Source organism: Clarias gariepinus, chromosome 12, assembly GCF_024256425.1.
Source record: "Clarias gariepinus isolate MV-2021 ecotype Netherlands chromosome 12, CGAR_prim_01v2, whole genome shotgun sequence".
In the NCBI taxonomy this organism is placed as follows: Eukaryota; Metazoa; Chordata; class Actinopteri; order Siluriformes; family Clariidae; genus Clarias; species Clarias gariepinus.
The window spans coordinates 21,804,296-21,825,580 of record NC_071111.1 but is presented as its reverse complement, the minus strand read 5'-3'; the positions used below and the strand labels follow the sequence as shown (position 1 = coordinate 21,825,580).

General features: G+C 38.7%; 2 protein-coding genes across 2 annotated transcripts; one reads left to right on the top strand and one right to left on the bottom strand.

Annotated features, from left to right (window-relative positions):
• Positions 1–104: 104 nt before the first annotated feature.
• Positions 105–5,996, bottom strand: si:ch211-214j24.10 (uncharacterized protein LOC558894 homolog). Its single transcript, XM_053509079.1, has 4 exons — positions 5,842–5,996; positions 3,496–4,239; positions 3,229–3,261; positions 105–1,458 (listed from the first exon to the last, which is right to left on the bottom strand). Exons 1-4 carry the CDS (start codon positions 5,855–5,857, stop codon positions 1,421–1,423), a joined length of 831 nt encoding a protein of 276 aa, XP_053365054.1. The 5' UTR covers positions 5,858–5,996; the 3' UTR covers positions 105–1,420.
• A 2,228-nt stretch (positions 5,997–8,224) lies between these two features.
• Positions 8,225–16,533, top strand: LOC128534632 (zinc finger protein 883-like). The gene is made up of 3 exons (XM_053509080.1): positions 8,225–8,474; positions 11,028–12,067; positions 15,058–16,533. Exons 1-3 carry the CDS (start codon positions 8,231–8,233, stop codon positions 15,922–15,924), a joined length of 2,151 nt encoding a protein of 716 aa, XP_053365055.1. The 5' UTR covers positions 8,225–8,230; the 3' UTR covers positions 15,925–16,533.
• The last annotated feature ends 4,752 nt before the right edge of the window (positions 16,534–21,285 follow it).

Here is a 21,285-nt window from a genome sequence, read left to right as displayed (position 1 = left end):
TAGGATTACTGAAATAATCAAGCTTTACAACCATGGTGAGCAGAAAAGCATCTCAGAACATGTAACGCTACAAGGAGGCATGATGAACATCAAGACAACACTGGTGTAGTTCCTGAGTTTATTTTCTTCCCTCTAATGTCAACAAATAAGCAAATCAAAACACTTTAGAGCTGTGGTTCGTATACCGTATTCAACTTTAGACCTTACTGAACCTTTTTGCTTTGAAGATTGTTAATAAACAATATTTGTATTTAGTACCTAAACACAGATACATTTGAGAACATCTTGCAGATCTACATAAAACAAAGCAAACAGTCTTCTGTCTGGCATCATACTTTAACATAACACGACAGGCTGGAACCTGTGATTTAATGAAAGCATGTTAAAAAATGTCAAGCCGCACTGGAGAAGCTAAGCTGGGGGAAAAAAAAAAGAAAAGAGAAAAAGCCAAGACAAGCCCAAGGACCAGGTTCTAGCTCTTTCTAGAAATGCTGATTACATCCAGTAGCTGTAACACGTTAGAGATTACAGAGCCATGTACAGAACACATTACTTATACATTTTAATAGAAGTTTTAAATAATTGTTTTTGCTGTGATTACTCACATTAACACAACGGAGGGGAAACAAAATGTAAATTCTAAAATTGAATTAACTGTAAACAATCTTAAAGTTTTAGTAAACAATGTTCGAAACCAACCTGAGTTCCCCCCCATTTTTTCCAGTAAATACATTTCTCTGTATGTAGTAATAATAAAAATAGACAATAGTTTTATACTTTGCTTTTATTCTGCAACACTTCACTTAATTCTCTTCCAGTGCGCCTTTAAAAAGATTTCTATTGTACATTTTACATTCAAGGGAGGAAATATTTTAAAAACAGCACTAAGAACGGAAATTTGTGCACCGACGAAGCGTGCCAGCTGCACCCATGTAAGGTACACACACAATAAGAAAATGGGACGTGACCGAAAAAGAAAAAGGGGAAAGGACTAAAATTACAGAGGGATGGAGATTTTCAGTGTGATTACAGGAGAACTTTAGAATGGGGGAAGAAAGAGAAATACAGTGGGGCTAAAACGCTACGGCAAAGTAAAGTTTTGCCCCTCAGAATAAAATGGCCAGATCTTTAGAAAGATATTCTATAAAAGGAAAAAAGTAAACAGTGTTCTCCACCATGATAAAATAGAGGATGTGCGGAAAGGTCTCCACGCCACATGACAAGTTTTAAGGCATCCATGCATCGGAGACATTTCTTGCGTTACATGGGGAGGGGGAGTTTGGGGTAAAGATGAGTGCAAAGAGGATTAGAGGGTGAGTTTAACTGTTAAGTGTGCTAGAAAGAGTATGACGTTGTGTGTGTGTGCATGTATGGAGTACAGAGTGTATGAGGGAAAAGTAGCCATGTGTCGTGCAAACTGCTATGATGAGTCCGTGTACCAGACGACCTTCACGGGATCTGCAAACACAAAACACAGGTTATTCAAAAGGGTTAAAAATTAACTACGTGTACATGTGCGGAACTAAAAAAAATAAATAAATCCAGGTTTCTACAACATCTGGGTTGGAGCATAAAGCCTGCCCAGGTTTGTTTTTAATAGGGATGTCTTGATCCCACTTTTTGGCAACATTCACATTAGAAGCCACATGGCTCAGTAAAGATGAAGGAGAAAAAAAAAAGTGTAATATTGGATTGCGAGTTACTTGGTCTGTGAGCGTTTTGCAAGACTAGCGAAATTTATATTAAAAAAAATTTTTAAACGAGCAGAGCGAGGTCTTGACATACGAGTAGTACACATGATCACAACTGAGCCAATGTGTCTCTGACTCTCAGTAAGAAAGCAGTGATTTTGTGAGTGTTTGTGGGCGCGCATGGACGTCGTCCTACTCAGCAGACCTCTCCCCTCCTTTTCTTCAACTTCACACACACATTCGTGCAAACACTAACAAACTACTCTGTCATGATTCTTTTTAAAGGTAAAGTCCAGGTTTTTTTTTTATTTTTTTATTTGTACTTCAAATTTTGTATCAATTATTTTTTATATAAATATTTTAGGGATGTGGACTAAATCATCCGAGTTTCCATTATTTCTTACTGGGGAAATTCATTTGATATGCAAGCGCACTTTCCTGCGTGAAATGCTCGCAATCCAAGATTTAACTGTATTTAAAATTGCCAAAGGAAAAAAAGAATGTCTTTGAAAGTTTTTTTACCTGTACATTCTGGATGAATATTTAGTTTATGATAGTTAAATTAACATAAATATGCAAATGTTTTTAAATGTAAAATATTACGAGTTCGATTCCCATCTCTGTCTGCATGGGAGTTTGCATGGTGGGTTTCCTCCGGGTATTGTAACCTCTAAGATTAATAAAGTTCTTTGAATCTTGAATACTCCCAAATTGCTGTGTGTGAATGAGCATGTGTGTGTGTCCTGATTAAACACCCGTCGACCACCAAATTCATGTAAACTTTCTGTTTGGAGAGTAAATCTCAGGACTGTATGTGGCTCAGATCTGCCACACGGTGGGTAATTATTTGTACCAAAAATAAATTTAAGTTTTAATTTTAATGAAGTCACAGCATCTTTCTCCTGGCTCTGGCTATCAGACAAGTTTATCTTTTTAAAGGGAACTTTTTATGCAAAGTTCACATTTTAATCATTTTCAGACATTCAGATGAGGCAAAACATGAGTTTTTTTTTTTTTTAAAGGTGGACATTAAATAAAACATAAATAAATAAATAAAAAATCCCTGTTGATTTTCCTTTTCCATTTTTGTATTGGCTGGAATTTTTCTGCCTAGTTTCTGGGACTAGTTAAGAGGGAATTTCTGTTTGTTATTTTGGCCCCATCAACTTTCAAAGCCTATGACTACTTTTAGGGAACTGCAGGTGAACTGTATAAATAAACAGAGCAAACGTATTAGTTTTCCCTCACTCCATTTTATGTATTTATTTTCCTGCTTTGGCCAGACCTAGACCAAGGCTTAACAATTGGCTAGGAAAACGTACTTCCTCAAAGGGGCGTTCAGGTGGTAGGTCATTTAATGCTATAGACATGAAAAAGTACATTTTGGAAAAGGAGTGAAACAAGAAGAAATTCAAGCAGACAACGCAGGATGAGTTGAAACGATAACATACTTTTGGAAATCTCAAAGAATTTATGCAGACTTGTTTAAAATGTAGAATAAATGAGTGACCTTTAAATACAAGAGGAAAAAAATTACCTTCTTTTTGTTTCCTGACAATTGCACGCCATTCTACAGAGAAAGACAAAGAAAAAAATGTGTATTACGACTGAACAATTTTTACAACTTTAGGTGCAGACTGTTTTGTAATACTTAAAAAGTGAAAGCTTACGTTTGGGAGAAATCAACTACAAAATAAAGTCGAGTTGGAACTGTTACAAACGGACTAAAAAATCGCCCGTTCCTTAATATTCGTTATAAAGCGAATATGAACAGGACTTTAATTAAGGAAGTAAAATAAAATACCTTGTGTGTGATACTGTGCAGCTTCCATTAGGTGACGACATGTGAGCAGCAGCTGCGCAGAATCCCCAGGCTCCTTCGAGCACTGGATTGGTGAAGCAGCTGAGTTTTCGAAAACCATTTCTCCAATAATGTGATCGATGCTCTCGGGTGAACTCTGCTCTGTAACATCTTCTGCAACCGAAACGGAGCTCTCCATCGCCGGACCATCAGTGATGAAGCTGAGTCCCCACTGGTTCTGCAGAAGCGCCCCGATGCCAGGTGGCTCTTCAACCACACTACCAGAGAACCCACCCGCCTTCACCTTGGAAGCATAACTGACTGCTGGCTGCAGCTTCGCAGGGCTGTCCTTTACCGGGAAAGCGGGAGGAGGTCTGAGCGACGACAGCGTCTCACCCATCCACCGCTCCTTCTGTGCCTGAGAGGATTTCTGGAGTTTTTGACCAGCTCCTTCACGCCGAGGGCCTCTGCCTCTGTTCTGCGCTCTGTGCTCCCTGTTCAGGGATTGTGTGTGAGCAGGTCCATTTGAAGGTCCTTCATGATGATGATTAGGGCTGTTTGATGTCTGACGGGGAGGAAGTGTGTCCATTCTGGCGGCGCAACCACCCCCGCCTCCACCACAACTGCCAGAGCCAGGAGAGAGCCGCCGGTTCCGGATGTGCGGCTCAGCTTGGGGAGGAGAGACGAGCACAGCAGGGTCGCACAGCGTATCTGATTCGCACACAGCATTATTTGATTCCCAGGTACCTAATAATAATAATAATTTTAAAAAATGCAGTTAATTTCTTTTACATTTTAAATGTAAAGCCTACAAGATGTAACATACAACACAAAATCACAAGTACAAGAAAGATGAAACAGGAAAAAAAAAAAAAAACTTGCAATGTAATAAACTGCCAAACACGAAGACGTATCTGCCCTCACACCCAGATTTAACACCATGAACTCTATATGGCTCAACTATCTTTATATACAGTATGCGTCAAGAAATAATCAGCAATAAAGTTTCAACATAATACAGAAGTATTAGCCAATAAGGAAGCACTGCTACAAGTTCTTCCTGCCTGTCAATCATTTGGCATGTGACAGGCAGCCCATATAAGGGCGGGCTATATATGAAGAGGAAGTGAGGCTCCAGCATGATGCACAGCGGAGTTATCAATGATGCAGCTAAAGTTCGGGTTGTGCTTTTCAGCATTACTGCTGATCTCTAGCATGTTGGTATCCAAGGCACGAGAATACAGAGGGAATAAAAGGACACTGAGGTGGGGCAATGACATCTGTGTATTAAATGTGCATGTAATTTTGTAGTTTTGGTGTGTTGTGCAGATTTCCAGATATGACCTAAAAATGTAAATGAGTCTGCTAATTGTTTTGTTGCATCCACCAGTGCACTCATCTCGTATCTTTTCTTTTGTTTGTTCTTTAAATGACTAATACACGAGCTGTTATTGAACGCAGCATAGACTGCGCTGATGGCTTATTGATTTCAAGATACTGTTTGATTAAGTTTGTTACCTAGAGGTCAGCTGTAATCTCAAGTCGACTACCCTCTTTGCACGAGTTAAAATGGCGTTTCTGAGTAGCTAGTCATTAGTTAACACACACAACCCAAGATTAACTTAAATTCAGCATCACCACATACAATTTATGGGGAAATTGCCTTTTTTGACATCGTGATTTTTTATTATTATTTTAAGCAATGATAATTAATAAATGAGTTTACACGTGTATATATAATTAAAAAAAAAAGACTATTTGCTTTTAAAACACGACCCGTTTAATACAAGTCGTATTAGGGCGCGCTGGAGATCTGCGCATGCGCCTGGCTCCAACTAGAAATTTCCTAGCAGTAGCGTTCAGGGCGGACGCGCGAGCTGAAGAAAGTTCGCCCGACATTTTGTCTCTGTCGGTTTCTTGACGTGTATAAATAATAAAAATATATATAATAAAGCAAAATATTCTTGTGTTCCGAGATGTCGTGTGGTATTAAATGAGTCTCCATAAGCGAAGTATTTGCAATAGCTAACTAGCTACCCGCTAGCTAGCATGGCAACCAAAGTTCGAGAAGCTTAGCCATCATGGCGGATGTGTATATAAATATACAGATAAACAGACACAGATTACTGAAAATAAATTAAATTCCGTAATTAAGAGTATAAAATAACAGGATATACAAGTACAAGGTTATGTAGAAAACTCACACGTTTTCGTAACAAAGTTTCCTAAGCCTCGGCTAATTTCGGGCGTTGTTGATTCGAAAACTTTCCAAAAATTTGGTGGTTATTGTTAAAGAAAACAAACTGTCTGAAGCAGGATAAGGCGTGTATAATGAAATTAATGTCTCACCTGTTTTAATGTGCATGTCGATTGGTTGAATCTCCGGCTGATAAACTGCGGTAAGAGGATTATTTGTAGCGTGTTGCTGTGTTGTTTGGCGTGGAGGCTGACTCTCTCACTCCGACCGGGTGGAAGCAGTTTAGAGCGACTTCCGCATTTGGAGGCGCGAAGAGGGGCGGGAAATGCAGCGGTCACGTGATCAAGGGTTTCCCTGTGCTGCAAGGTTCATGTCGAGGGTTCAGATCTCAAATACTGATTTTTGTCTTTAGTTAACACACACTCTGCTCTGTCAGAGAGAGTTCATGAAAATTATATATACATACAGTGCCAGTCAAAAGGTTTGGGTTATTTTTTATACTGTAGAACAATACTGGATTTTTTTTCTTCAAAACTATAAAATAACACATAAGTCATTAGGTAATTAAGTAACAACAATAACAGTCAGTTGTTATTTTAAGACACAAAGGTCAGCTGTTTTGGAACAGTTCTCCCAAGAACAATATTGCCAAGTGCATTTAAAAAACCCATCAAGCACCGTGATGAGACTGGCTCTCATGAAGACCTTCCCAAGAAAGCAAGACCAAAACTTACCTCTGCTGCAGAGAGCTATAAGCTTAGCCTGATGTACCTGATTTCGCCACTGTAACAATGTCTCTGACACAATCACACTAAGACATTGAAGTTTATGATGACACTGCCTACTGTTACATCACAGTATGAAACAGAAGCCAATGAAGATGCTGACTATCCATAAATTCAGTAAGGAACGCTTCGTGACACGCCTATGTGACATAACTACCTGTGCAGACAAACAATCAACTGCCACTGGGCCCGGCCCGGTGAGGATTCACAATTTTGCCATAAATGACTCTGCCTGCTGTTACAGTACATTCAGGACTTAAGATTACCGGATTCTTCCAGGTTTAATAACTCAATCTTTTAACTGGATCAGAATTCAAGAATTCTTCTTTTCATTTACTCAGATCAGCAAAGTCCTATGTTATCTTGTTGCTAACAACAACATAGATAAATACAAACTGAAAATTACACCATTCAGTTGTTCTCAGTACATTGGTTGTTAGCTAGTAGCTGTAGGAACAAGTTAGGAACTGACTGAGTTGTTGACTGAGTTGTTTAGGAAACATCCTGCATGGTCAGAAACACAAGAGACTCAAAATTGCACATACTGGTTCATCTGATTCATTTGAATCATGAGATATATATATATAATAATGTGTGTGTGCGTGTGTGTAAAATATTCCTATTTAACTCTACTACCCCCAATGTACATACAGTAATGTGTACATTGGGTGCTAGTAGTTTTCAAGTTTACAGCTAAGTTTTTCTATAGCTAGAAAGTATAGGTATAGTAGTACAGAAGGTAGATAGGTTTTCTATATTTCAAATTACTATATGGTATAGCTATGTTTTTCTATATTTTATATTTTTATATATTTTTGTTATATTTTTTATAGCTTTGTCTTTCTATAGCTAAATTTATCTAAATTCTATTTCTTATTTTATTCCATAAATTATTTTTTATTGTAACCTTTTTATTTTAAGGTCACAGGCGGTCACTTTTGCACAGTGCCTCAATAATGTTTTTCTTTTTTATCTTTCTCAATTCATGACATAAAAAGTAACTATGCATCAATGTTTGCTGGAAATATTGTGCATTTTTTCCATTTCCAAGAGACAGTGTTAACAATTAGACAATTTATCAAGGGGTGCCTAAACCTTTGCATAAGACTGTATATATAGGGTCTGGGTTCGATTCCCGGCCAGGCTCGATTCCAGTCTCTATGTGCATGGAGTTTGCATGTTCTCCCTGTGCTTGGTGGGTTTCTTCAGGGTACTCCAGTTTCCTCCCACAGTCCAAAGACATGCAGGTCAGGCTAATTGGCATTCTCAAATTGCCCATAGGGTGTAAATGGGTGTGTGAGTGTGTGTACAGTATGTCTGTGTGCCCTGCGATGAACTGGCACCGTGTCCCAGGGTGTACCCTGCCTCGTGCCCTAAGCCTCCTGGAATAGGCTCCAGATCCCCGCGACCTTGAATACAGGATAAAGCAGTATGGAAGATGAGTGAGTAAGTGAAATTCGTCTACCCTGTAGGCATGCAGCCCCAAGATTGACATTGAACCTTCTACCCTTGAGGTAGTGCTAGCCATTATGCCACTGTACTCTATTATTTTATAACACACAGCATTTGACAAAAATAACATCGTCACGTTTGTCCCAGGTTGTAGTACTGCTAAAAATGTAGAACGAAAAAAATGTAGGATGAAATACAGTATTTATTATCCATGTGCGAGAAAAAAAAAGTCTTCACACTGCCTGTTCTGGTTGCTTGTATTTTTGTATCCAGCAGGGGGCAGTATAGTCCTATTCATACTTGCATGTTGCAGGTCTCTTGCAGAAGAAAGCTTTCGCGTGCCCCTCCTAAACCGCTCACAGGGTTTATTTGTGTTAAAGTGTTTGATGTTGAAGCTTGTGTTACAATGTTGCGCTCTGCAGTGTGTATCCCCGATTTGGTCCAGGAGCAGTGTTGTGTAAAAGAGGAAGGTGAAGATGATGGTGATATCTCTGAGTGCAGGGTGAAAGCCGAGGTGTCTGAAACCAGCATAGATACAAGAAACCAAGGTGAGTAAACTAATAATAATAATAATAATAATAATAATAAACAATCAAACGCATAAAGAAATCTGTGGTCTGATAATAAGCTCTGTTAGTCTTCATTGACCTTATTGATAAAGCAATTAATAGAGATTAATAAATAAATAAATTAATTAATTAATTAGGTGTTATTTGGGATAAAAAGCTAAAGCCACAGTATATCTACCCAGCATTGTGCCACGTCTCCCAGTCCACCTTCATCAACTTCAGCTACATCTGTAGTTAGTGTACCCTATTCAATACAATACACTATGATACAATACACATAACATGAGCTTTCCAAATTCCAAATGTATATGGAGACCCATACTCATGCCGGGGCTCAGGTGTTTCTGCCTCACCCACTGCTCACAAGATGCATGACTAACGCTGGTATTACACGCGATCATGCCGACGAGCACAGAGGCTGTAAACCTAACACTCTCCCCACAGGAAGGTCGCTTGGCCTCTCCCTTGGATAGATACAATGTATAGAAGCTGCGCCATCCGTGAGCAACTCTTACAGTCGGTACAGTAGAACTGCTGCTCCTTTGTGTGGAAAGGAGTCAGTCGAAGGGGTTCGGGCGCCTGGTAAGAATGCCACCAGGACACCTCTCTATGAAGGTGTTCTTGGCATGTCCAGGTGAAAGGAAAAGGCCATGGGGCAGACCGAGGACTTGGTAGAAAGATTATACTGTATCTCCAAGTACAAGTTTAAGTGCTGTTATGCATTTAAACCGCATTTCAAAAATGAAGCTGTAGAGCGTAGCATGAAAACATCCCCTATACTCTGTTGTATCATTTGCTTAAGAGGTTTAAACTGCCTCTGCCCACTGTTCTGAAGGTCACATCGGTATTGGGGGTTATGACAAGGGGTTTCTGAGTGGCACGGGTAGATCCGTGAATGAGGTGTGGACTACTGAGTGGAAATGGTTCCAGAATGACCAAGCTGCCAATGTTGGGCCCTTGAGCAAGGCCCTTGACCCTCATCTGCTCGTTGGCGTAATAAGAATACTATAAGTCAGCCTGAATAAGGCCGTACATGTAAATGAGCAGTCACACACAAGCCTAAAATCACTATGCATACTCTGGAGCAGTTATAAAGATGCTCTCTGGACCCCAATGAATCATACTTCACAATCTGTCAGTCTGTTGGACAAGTCTGGGTTTGGTGGATTCCCTGAGAACATCAGAATGCACTGTGCCTTAATCTCATTGAGAAAACAACTTTGGGATAAATTGATACGTCAATTCTGAGCCAGAACTTATCGAACAGGTTCTCACTAATGCTCCAAAATGAATCGCAAAATCGCAGTATGAACCTGTACAATTATCAAAAAGGTGCAGTTTATTTTAGGGAATGTATGCATAAATAGTTAGCAATTCATGTAGAATTGTGCCTGAAGTATACTGCACATTACATATGGACTCAGAGACTCATGCTAAAACTGTCTAGTCAAAAGTCTTATTGATCAGGGCATTGATTGTTTTAAACTAATGTGTGATTTTGGTGACCAGCAAAGGCTAATTTGGAGCTTTTTGAATAACAATATAAATAAATAATATGAAGGAGTGGCAGGCACCGTGCTGAATGAGAAAACGCCCAAGAGACAAGAAAACCACACGTTACTTTGCAAATCTTTTGGTTGCTATTTTGTGCAAGATGGATTTCAGAACTAATAAACATGATACAATTGTCATGATATATATATATATATATATATATATAAAGAATTATCATGATTATAAGATACAAATTCATAAGCCTTCATGCAACTATATCTAGTGCCATTTTTTGCTTTTAGGTTATAAAAATTAATTGGAATACTAAATGGTACAATAATTAGTTATATATTGTTTAAATTGCATTATGTGTCAAAATAATAATAAAAAAATAAGTGACTGTCTATGAAATACACAAGTCTACAATACAAATATAAAATATTACTGTGTAAAGGACTACAGCATTTTCAGAATGGGCTCTCAAAGTCTTAAATTCTTGTATTTGTTTTACTGTTTAAACTGTATGTTAAGTGTTCCAGTGATGTTATTTCCTTTAACAGCTTAAAAAGTAAAAATGTCTGCAGATGTTGTTTATTCCAATGCATCAAAATGCATTTCTTTGGTGTGTAGAATCCTAACCTTATAGAGAGAATTAGTAATCCAATAAGTAATCAAAAAAATGTGAAAAAAAATGTTCTGTACTGGGTTCATGTCATATGTCACCTTTAAAACTTTACACCAACATCACAGTGTGAAATTAACAACAACTTGTTTTTCCAGACATTTTCATTATGAAGGGTGCCAACAATTCTGAATCTGTCTGAATATAAAGTTGATGTGCAGTTGATGCTTCATTTTAGTGTGTGATAATTGTTGATGTGTGGTTGTTATTGATTTGTTTACATCATGATTCAGGAGACTGATTCAGTCATGTGATTTAATAAATCATATTCCCAACGAGGAAGTGCAAAATGTTATATTATAATAAAAGCCATACTTTTTATTCACACTTGCTTCTTTTTTTTGGCATTAATACAGCGCTGAAAGAGGAAGACGAAGAGCAAAAGGTGTCCAAGGGAACGGCAGAAATCACTGAGTATAATGAAGAAACCAATAATCGTGGTTTTCACAGGGTCCTGGTTTTAACTGAGGAATGCGGCCAAGAGAAAACCAGCACCAGTAACCCGTACCAGTGCCCTGAGTGTGAGAAGACTTTTGCTAAAATGCGGTTTCTAAAGACCCACTTAAGAGTACATACGGGAGAGAAGCCTTACTTGTGCTTGCAATGCGGGACGAGGTTTTCTCACCTCGCCTCGTTAACACGTCACAGGAGGACGCACACGGGAGAGAAGCCGTATCAGTGCTTTCAGTGCGGGAAGAGGTTCGCTCTTTCCGGCTCGTTGAAACTGCACGAGCGAATCCATACGGGAGAGAAGCCGTACCAGTGCCTTCTGTGCGAGAAATGCTTTTCTAGCCGTGCCTTTTTAAAAAAACACCAGCGCATGCATACTGGAGAGAAGCCTTTCTGCTGCCTGGAGTGTGGGAAAAGGTTTTCACATCCGAGCTCCCTGAAAGATCACGAAGGCTCCCACACCGGAGGGAAGCCTTACGTGTGTTCTGAATGCGGGAGGCAGTTTTCCCACCCGAGTTCGCTCAAAGTTCACGAGAGGATACACAGTGGCGAGAAGCCTTACCACTGTACGCAATGCGGGAAAAATTTTTCCCATCTTACGTCGCTGAAAATTCACGTGCGTGGACATACTGGAGAGAGGCCGTACCAGTGCTCCCAGTGTGGAAAGGGTTTCTCTCATGCGGGCTTGTTAAGGGGTCACGAGAGGATACATACTGGGGAGAAGCCGTACCACTGTACGCAGTGTGGGAAGAATTTTACTCAGTCGAGTGGGTTGAAGGTTCACCAGAGGATACACACTGGAGAGAAACCTTACCGGTGTTCAGAATGCGACAACTGTTTTTCTCGTCCAGGCTCTTTAAAGATTCATCAGAGGAAGCATACTGGAGAGAGGCCTTATCAGTGTGAGCAGTGCGGCAAAAGCTTTTATAGATCGTGGGACTTAAAAGTACACCAGAGGATCCATACCGAGGAGAAGGACATTAGTTTGAGCTGATTTTTTTTTTGTATGTCTACTTATTTTCTCAGCGAATGCCGTGAAGAAAGGTTTTATCATTTTGAGCTTGGACATCATCAATATTTGTGAATTGGATGTTAGATATAATAGGCTATGTGAGGATCATAACTGCACTGTGGCGTAATGGATTCAAAAGTCTAAAAGTCTGCACACTGTTTGAAGCTGGTTTAGTTAGATACAGTAAGGGATCTTTTACTCATTTAGCAGGAAAAAGGATAAAAACTGGGGATTGAAAATACATGTATGTTATACATGATAGTTACATTTCAATAAAGTTTGAATATCTAATTTTGATTCGGAAATATGTGCAGAAATGTACAGTGCCCCTTTAGAAATTATTCACCCCCTCTATATGCTATTTGGATACACTGATTCACCTACAAGTCTTTACACTATGAGAAGCAACTAAATTATCCAAAGGAAACGTACAGAGCATGCGGAGGACATGCAAACTACCTGCACACAACCCCTATAAAAATAAATAAATAAATAAAATCAAAACTGCTTCGTAAGTAATAAAGAAAGTTAGGGGTATCACAGTAAAATGGGTTGGATTACGAATGCACACCACACTTTTTAGATGTTTTTTTTTTTGCAAAAGATTTTGAAAATCATATTTAATTTTCCTTTCACTTCACAATAATATGCCACTTTGTGTTGGTCAATTACATTTACGTTTGTAAATATAAGGTTACAAAAAGTGTTAATTGGATATGAATACTTTTGCAAGTCATTGCAAAAACCTTTCTTAAACCTTTATACATTTTTTCACCTTCTCCTGTTAAGCGATTGCCACATTCACGGTAGGGATGGGGGCAAAGGATGACCTGCCTTAGGTGGCCTTTCACATGTTAGGTGAGAAGCCTACCAGTCAATGCCCTACTCAACCACTCATTCTCTATCCTGCTTATCCTGTACAGGGTTACAGGGGAACTGAAGCCTATACCAGGCACTAGGTGGGGTACACCCTGAACGGGGTGCCAGTCCATCACAGGACACAATCATGCACACACTCACTCATGCACTACGGACAATTTGGAAACACAAATTCGTCTACCCTGTAGGCATGCAGACCCAAGATTGGCATTGAAGCGTCTACCCTTGAGGTAGTGCTAACCACTATGTCACCTACTATGCTATGTATTATATTATTTTATAATATATATTATTGCATTTGACAAAAAATAACATAAGATCACGTTTGTTCCAGGTTGTAGCACTGCTAAAAAAATGTAGAACAATTAAAGTAGGATGAAGTACTTATTATCCCTGTGCGAGAAAAAAAAATCTTTACACTGCCTGTTCTGGTTGCTTGTATTTTTATATCCAGCAGGGGGCAGTATAGTCCTATTCATACTTGCATGTTGCAGGTCTCTTGCAGAAGAAAGCTTTCGCGTGCCCCTCCTAAACCGCTCACAGGGTTTATTTGTGTTAAAGTGTTTGATGTTGAAGCTTGTGTTACAATGTTGCGCTCTGCAGTGTGTATCCCCGATTTGGTCCAGGAGCAGTGTTGTGTAAAAGAGGAAGGTGGAGATGATGGTGATATGTCTGAGTGCAGGGTGAAAGCCGAGGTGTCTGAAACCAGCATAGATACAAGAAACCAAGGTGAGTAAACTAATAATAATAATAACAACAAACAATCAAACACATAAAGAAATGTGTGGGCTGATAATGAGCTATGTTAGTCCTTATTGACCTTATTGATAAAGCAATTAATGGAGATTAATTAATAAATACATTAATTAATTATTTTAATTAATTAATTAATTAATTAATTAATTAATTAGGTGTTTCTCTTTATGAAGGGTGCCAACAATTCTAAATCTGTCTGAATATGAAGTTGATGTGCAGTTGATGCTTCATTTTAGTGTACATTTATTGATTTGTTTACATCATGATTCAGGAGACTGATTCAGTCACGTGATTTAATAAATCATATTCCCAACAAGGAAGTGCAAAATGTTATATTTTAATTAGTGCTGTCAAAATTAGTGCGTTAACGCATGCGATTAATTTGAAATATTTAACGCATTAAAAAAATTTAACGCAATTAACGCGGTTGCAGTTTTTTTTTATTTCCTGTTGTGGCCGACGTGTGTTCAACGTGCAAAGTAGTATGGATAAGACCAAGGAAGGACTTTTAGACGGAAAGTTTCAGTATAAAACTCTGCCGGATGGTTCTGTGAATAAAACAAAAGTAATCTGTACATTTTGCAAAGCCGAATTTAAATACCAGAGAAGTAATTCGTCTTTGACATATCACTTAAAAGCAAAACACCCCACCGAAACAATCTCTACAGGGCCTCGCCAATATAAATTGCATTGATTGTTTTGAAATTCAAATGACACAAATAGCACATACCTGTGTTTTGATTTCTGTAATAAATATGGCTTTCAAGCCAACAGTTAATTTGGAGAATATTGATGGTTTATTGCAGGTATGTTGTTTACATGAGAAAATCTGTGTTACAAGTTAAACAAAAATTCCAATAAACAATCATATTTGAATTAAAATAGTTTCCTTGTCTTGAGTTTACATTAATTATTTACATTTACATATCCAAAAAGTTTCAGTTTTTTAATTGTGATTAATCGCGATTAATTGCAAAAAAAATTGTGCGATTAATTAGTTGTTGTTTTTTTTATCGATTGACAGCACTAATTTTAATAGAAAACATTCTTTTTATTTACACTTGCTTCTTTTTTTTGGCATTACTATAGCGCTGAAAGAGGAAGACGAAGAGCAAAAGGTGTCCGAGGGAACGGCAGAAATCACTGAGTATAATGAAGAAACCAATAATCGTGGTTTTCACAGGGTCCTGGTTTTAACTGAGGAATGCGGCCAAGAGAAAACCAGCACCAGTAACCCGTACCAGTGCCCTGAGTGTGAGAAGACTTTTGCTAAAATGCGGTTTCTAAAGACCCACCTAAGAGTACATACAGGAGAGAAGCCTTACTTGTGCTTGCAATGCGGGAGGAGGTTTTCTCACCTCGCCTCGTTAACAGGTCACAGGAGAACGCACACGGGAGAGAAGCCGTATCAGTGCTTTCAGTGCGGGAAGAGGTTCGCTCTTTCAGGCTCGTTGAAACTGCACGAGCGAATCCATACGGGAGAGAAGCCGTACCAGTGCCTTCAGTGCGAGAAATGCTTTTCTAGACGTGCCTTTTTAAAAAAACACCAGCGCATGCATACTGGAGAGAAGCCTTTCTGCTGCCTGGAGTGTGGGAAAAGGTTTTCACATCCGAGCTCCCTAAAAGATCACGAAGGCTCCCACACCGGAGGGAAGCCTTACGTGTGTTCTGAATGCGGGAGGCAGTTTTCCCACCCGAGTTCGCTCAAAGTTCACGAGAGGATACACAGTGGCGAGAAGCCTTACCACTGTACGCGATGCGGGAAGAATTTTTCCCATCTTACGTCGCTGAAAATTCACGTGCGTGGACATACTGGAGAGAGGCCGTACCAGTGCTCCCAGTGTGGAAAGGGTTTCTCTCATGCGGGCTTGTTAAAGGGTCACGAGAGGATACATACTGGGGAGAAGCCGTACCATTGTACGCAGTGTGGGAAGAATTTTACTCAGTCGAGTGGGTTGAAGGTTCACCAGAGGATACACACTGGAGAGAAACCTTACCGGTGTTCAGAATGCGACAACTGTTTTTCTCATCCAGGGTCTTTAAAGATTCATCAGAGGAAGCATACTGGAGAAAGGCCTTATCAGTGTGAGCAGTGCGGCAAAAGCTTTTATAGATCGTGGTACTTAAAAGTACACCAGAGGATCCATACCGAGTAGAAGGACATTAGTTCGAGCTGATTTTTTTTGTATGTCTTCTTATTTTCTCAGCGACTGCCGTGAAGAAAGGTTTTATCATTTTGAGCTTGGACATTATTAATATTTGTAAATGACTGTTAGATATAATATGTGAGAATCATAACTGCACTGTGGCGTAATGGATTCAAACCTCTAAAAGTCTGCACACTGTTCGAAGCTGGTTTAGTTGGATACAGTAAGGGATCTATTACTCATTTAGCAGGAAAAAGGATAAACATGTTATACATGAGTTACAGTTACATTTCAATAAAGTTTGAATATCTGATTTTAATTCGGAAATATGTGCAGAAATGTACAGTGCCCCCTAGAAAGTATTCACCCCCTCTTTACACTGATTCACCTACAAGTCTTTACACTGAGAGGCAATGGAATTATCCAGAGGAAACGCACAGACCATGCAGAGAACATGCAAACTGCCTGCACACAACCCCTATAAAAATAAATAAATAAAATAACTGCTTAGTAAGTAATAGAGAAAAGAGAGGCAAATAATAATTTGGTTTAATACTTTCTACAGAAACCATTCTGTTTTTGTTATATTCAAGTTAAACCCTGACTTGTTATTAAATTTCTTAAAAAAGGGGTCATACAACAGATTTGCGTTTTTTGAAGACTTTAAGTGCAGTAAGTTGATGAGACTCTTGGCCGTAGTAAAGGATTTGAATGATGCAAATGTTTTAAAGAAGGCGAGTGGATCACCAAATCCTTGAAAATCACCAGCTGTCTTGTCACTAACTTGCAGAAAAGATTCATCTGTCTATGGGAACTGTATACACACTTATTCACCAACACCACTTGCACATTGCAGGAACTCAGCTGGGAGTTATTGCCACATCCCCCGTACGGTCATGACCTCATTTTAAGCTATTTCCACATGTTCAGTTCAGAAAAGGAGTTCCTGGAAGGCCAGTGTTTTAGATGGAAAGCAGGCTGTCCTATGATGGCTCCCTTGTACTGAGAAAAATTTTCACCTTGATGGTATCTAAACAATAGTGAAACGCCAAGATAAGTGCATTAGCATAGCAGGGGATTATATAGAGAAATAAAGTCCCAGTTTGACTTAACACCCTCTTATAGAAGCAAACCTCCAGTGTGATAAACACATCTAAATCTCACAATAAATTTCTTATGCAGCGCTGTACACATTTTTGCATTTATTGGGTTATGTAACAGGTCCATGCATTGGTTCATATGCCATGATACAGGGTTCCTTGCGAAGGTTCCTTTCAAGGAGCCTTTTTACCAATACTTTCCTGATTATTGATAGAATCCCATGCTGGACCCATAAGAAAAGTAACAATCAGACTTTGTATACATATACAGTATGGCTGAAAGGTTTTTCGATCTCTGATCATCATACTCATGGGTGACTCATGCATTCACTGAGTCCCTGTTTGATGTTAGAATATCCTAATTTTTTCTAAGAAGGCTTTCTAAGAAAGAACTAGATTTTAGATTTGTGATCATTCAGCTACAAGAGCATAAGCGAGATCAGGCACTGAAGCTGATTAAGAAGGTCTGGGGTGCAGTCGGTTTTCCAGTGCATTCCAAAGGTATTCAGTGGGGTCAAGTTCAGTCAAGGCTCCGTGCAGGACACTCAAGTTTTTTTTACTCCAACCTTAACACACCATGTCTTTGTAGAGCTCGCTTTGCTTGTAAGGCAAGTTTATTTGTATAGCACATTTCTTACACAATGGTAATTCAAAGTGCTTTACATAAGAGAGAAGAAAATGATCCGAAAATAGAAAATAATAGCACTAGAGCTTTTTAAATTATTTAAATTTGATTTAAAATAAAAATAAAAACAGTTTGCAGTGGCACTTTTAAAACTACTTACAATTTGATTTAGAATCAAAATAAAACAGATGAAAATATAAGAAATAAAATCCAGTGCAGTCAGTTCGGATGTAGCACAGTGCTTATTCAATAAATGCACAGTTAAACAGATAAGCTGAGTCTCAATTTAAATGTGACTAATGTTTTAGCACATCTGATCTCTTCTGGAAGCTGGTTCCAGCTGCAGGCAGCATTAATGGCCAAACGCGGACTCCCCTTGTTTTGTGTGAACCCTTGGTATTTCTAACTGACTCGATCCTAATGATCTGAATGGTTTATGTTCAGTGAACATATCTGTAATGCATTTAGGTCCCAGGCCATTGAGTGATTTATAAACGAGTAAAAGTACCTTAAAATCTATCCTAAATGTTATAGGAAGCCAGTGTAAGGACCTGAGGACTAGTGTGATGTGCTCAGATTTTCTGGTTCTAGTCAGAATCCTGGCAGCAGCGTTCTGGATGAGCTGCAGCTGTCTAATGGTCTTCTTGGGAAGGCCGGTGAGGAGACCATTACAATAATCCACCCTGCTGGTGATAAAGGCATGGACAAGTTTCTCCAAGTCTTGACTGGAAACAAAACATCTAGTTCTTGCAGTGTTTTTAAGGTGATAGTGTGCTGATTTAGTTACTGCTTTGACATGACTACTGAGACTAAGGTCTGTCTCCAGAATCACCCCAAGATTTTAGACTTGATTTTTAGTTGTTTGACCCCTGAGTGAAGGTATGCATTCACCTTCGGAGCTTCATCTTTTGTTGACTTTAGTTTTCTCTTTGTTTAACTAAAGAAAAATTTGGCACATCCAACTGTTAATTCCATCAGTCCATTGGCAGAGGTAGTCAACTGGGCTGTAGTCAGTTGGAGATAAGGCTAGGTAAATAGAGAGCGCTGTCATGCTGGAACAAGTTTGGACCTTTTGATTCTTGACAATTTTATGTTTCCGGCATTGTTCAACAAGTTGAAGAAGAACATCATATGGGTCTGATCAGTGGTGTCGGTGGGTCTAATCATTTTGGGCTTTAGGTCTGAATATTTTAAGCTTAACTCTGAACATTTTCGCCTTGAGGTGGAGGTGTTTTTATAGCAAAGCATCAGATAGACTAAGAAAGTTATGGAGCGAAACTTTACATGCACTCAGTGCCTGAGGGAGGGGAGAGGGGAGGAATTAAGCATTGCACGCAAAGCTGGAAGCTTTCTGGTCTATTTCAAAAAGAAAAATCAAAGGAAACTGAACGTCTGGTCAAGATAGGGTTCTGTCTCTTGCTCATGTCAGTTTATTTTCAGTAGGTTTCACTGGGACATGCATAATAAACTGTACTAAATGTAAAAAAGATTATTGCCAAAGCATGTCTAAGAATTTTAATAATAATGGCACAAAAACAACAGATTTAATTATATAGGGATGAAAAAAGAGAAGAGACAGATTCAGAGTTTAGCCATGCTCATACTAAAGTGGATATACCTAAACTGTGCCATTTTGGTATAATTAGGAATCGTGCAATTTCTGAATGTCTGTGGCGAATTTCTGTACATCATCTTCAGAAAGCAAATCAAGCAGACATGAATTGAGCGATTGACACCAGAGAACTGCAGATGTCTTTTTTTTTTTTACTCTATGACCAGCTGGATCAAGCAGGTTTTAAAGAAATAAAGGACTTAATACTATGTATTAAATAGCAATTTCACTGCATAAAATAAGGAATTATTCTTATCTTGTTTGTCATTACTAAAAAAAATTTGAGAATGTCATTAAAACATTGAATTTCTCTTTTGTCTTAATACTTTTGGCCGCCACTATAGTGTATTTATTTATTATAAAGGTAGACATAACCACTCCAAGCTTTTGATGCTGAACATCCCAGGAAAAGAAATACAAACCCCAGGGAAAATTGACATAAAGAGAATATATTAAAAATAAGAACAGTTGTTGTGCCTTAATTTCCTGAGCCATATGTGTTATTTCAAGTAATTCCAGAAGAAGAAGATGAATGTGTTTGTGTATGTATGTCTGTGGGGTTTGTGTCTGTGTGTTAACATTTGTGATGTGTGTGTTAGTATGTGGGACTTGTTACTTGGTGTGTGTGTGTGATATATGTGTGTGTTTCTGCGTGCGGGCGTGTGTGTGTGTGTGAGTGTGATATACAGTATGAGTGTGTTTGTGTGTGCGTGTGTTTGTTCGTCTGTGTGAGTGTTAACATTTGTAATGTGTGTGTGAGAGATGTGTATGTGAGTGTTAAAATTTGTAATTTAATGTAATGTTGATGATGTGAAGTGTGTGTGTAGAATGTGTAGTGTGTGTGTAGGACTTGTAATGTGTGTAGTTTGTAGTTTTGTGTAGGATGGTTAGTGTGTATGTGATGTATGTGTGGTGTGTGTCTGTTTGTACAGTAAGGTGTGTGTGTTTAAATGATATTTAATGTTTGTCTATGTTTGTGTGTGTGTGTGTGTGTGTGTGTGCGTATGTTTGGTGTGTATATCGCCCTGTGCACCAGACTGAATGTTGCACAGTGGCCAATTTAAATGTTTATACCGTTACATTTATTATTTTTGTATATTTAAACTGTAAGTTTAAATTGTAAACATAAATGAAGCCATATTAAAAGAACAAGAGGAAATACCTTCATCTAGTGACATAGTTTAGTACTGCAGGAGTCAGGCCAAAACCATGTCTAGTCAATTGACTCATAAATGTAAAATATTGTTGTGAACCATTGGACATCACAAAATCATAAATTTGAAATCAAATTTACTCACAAACAGTTGTTCTTTCTATGTAAAACGTTTAGGACTTTCCACTTGTAAGAAATATAAACATTAGTTCACCTTAAATTAATACCTTGCCATAGCAACAAAATCAAACACATAAAAAAATCCTGTACAGTTTCACATCAGCCATGTCTTCAAATTATTGTGCCTGATTTTGAATTAAATTAGCTGCAAATTAGTCCCAAAATACCAGTTATAACAATAAACACTTTCTGCTGCCAGTTGGTGGACAACTATGACTGAGACTCACTATAGCCATGTCATTGTGAGCAGCATTTTTCTCTTAACATAATACTGAGGTTTGACAGAAATTATTAGCCACATCCTGTTTCCCATTATCCGCTGTAGGGGCTCACCCAGGCTAACCCTTTTAAGATATCAAACAGCCCTTCACAATGTTAGATCCTCAGTGTCTTGAGACTATATTGGACCCTGTTTGGTCAAAATCATATAAATCTTCTAAGAGAAGTATATTACATTCCAATGAGTGTGTTTTTGACACGTCACAAAATAACTGACTTCCTGTTTAGCAAAATCTCACAACAACTAGAAGAGCTTTGATCAGCTTACTCAATCACTCACTCATCTTCTATACCGCTTTATCCTGTATTCAGGGTCACGGGGACCTGGAGCCTATCCCAGGAGGCTTAGAGCATGAGGCAGGGTACACCCTGGACAGGGTGCCAATCCATCGCAGGGCACACATGCATACACAATTTGGGA

What these genes read in the sequence shown, in the direction of transcription:
- si:ch211-214j24.10 (XM_053509079.1), bottom strand. An exon ending in TGCACAGTATCACACACAAG is followed by an intron (nt 3,262 to 3,495) that starts GTATTTTATTTT and finishes CTTTCTCTGTAG; the next exon opens with AATGGCGTGCAATTGTCAGG. An exon ending in TGTCAGGAAACAAAAAGAAG is followed by an intron (nt 1,459 to 3,228) that starts GTAATTTTTTTC and finishes TTGTGTTTGCAG; the next exon opens with ATCCCGTGAAGGTCGTCTGG.
- LOC128534632 (XM_053509080.1), top strand. Translation starts at nt 8,231, where the DNA reads ATGTTGCAGGTCTCTTGCAGAAGAAAGCTTTCGCGTGCCCCTCCTAAA. An exon ending in CATAGATACAAGAAACCAAG is followed by an intron (nt 8,475 to 11,027) that starts GTGAGTAAACTA and finishes GCATTAATACAG; the next exon opens with CGCTGAAAGAGGAAGACGAA. An exon ending in ATAGATCGTGGGACTTAAAA is followed by an intron (nt 12,068 to 15,057) that starts GTACACCAGAGG and finishes CGGTTTCTAAAG; the next exon opens with ACCCACCTAAGAGTACATAC.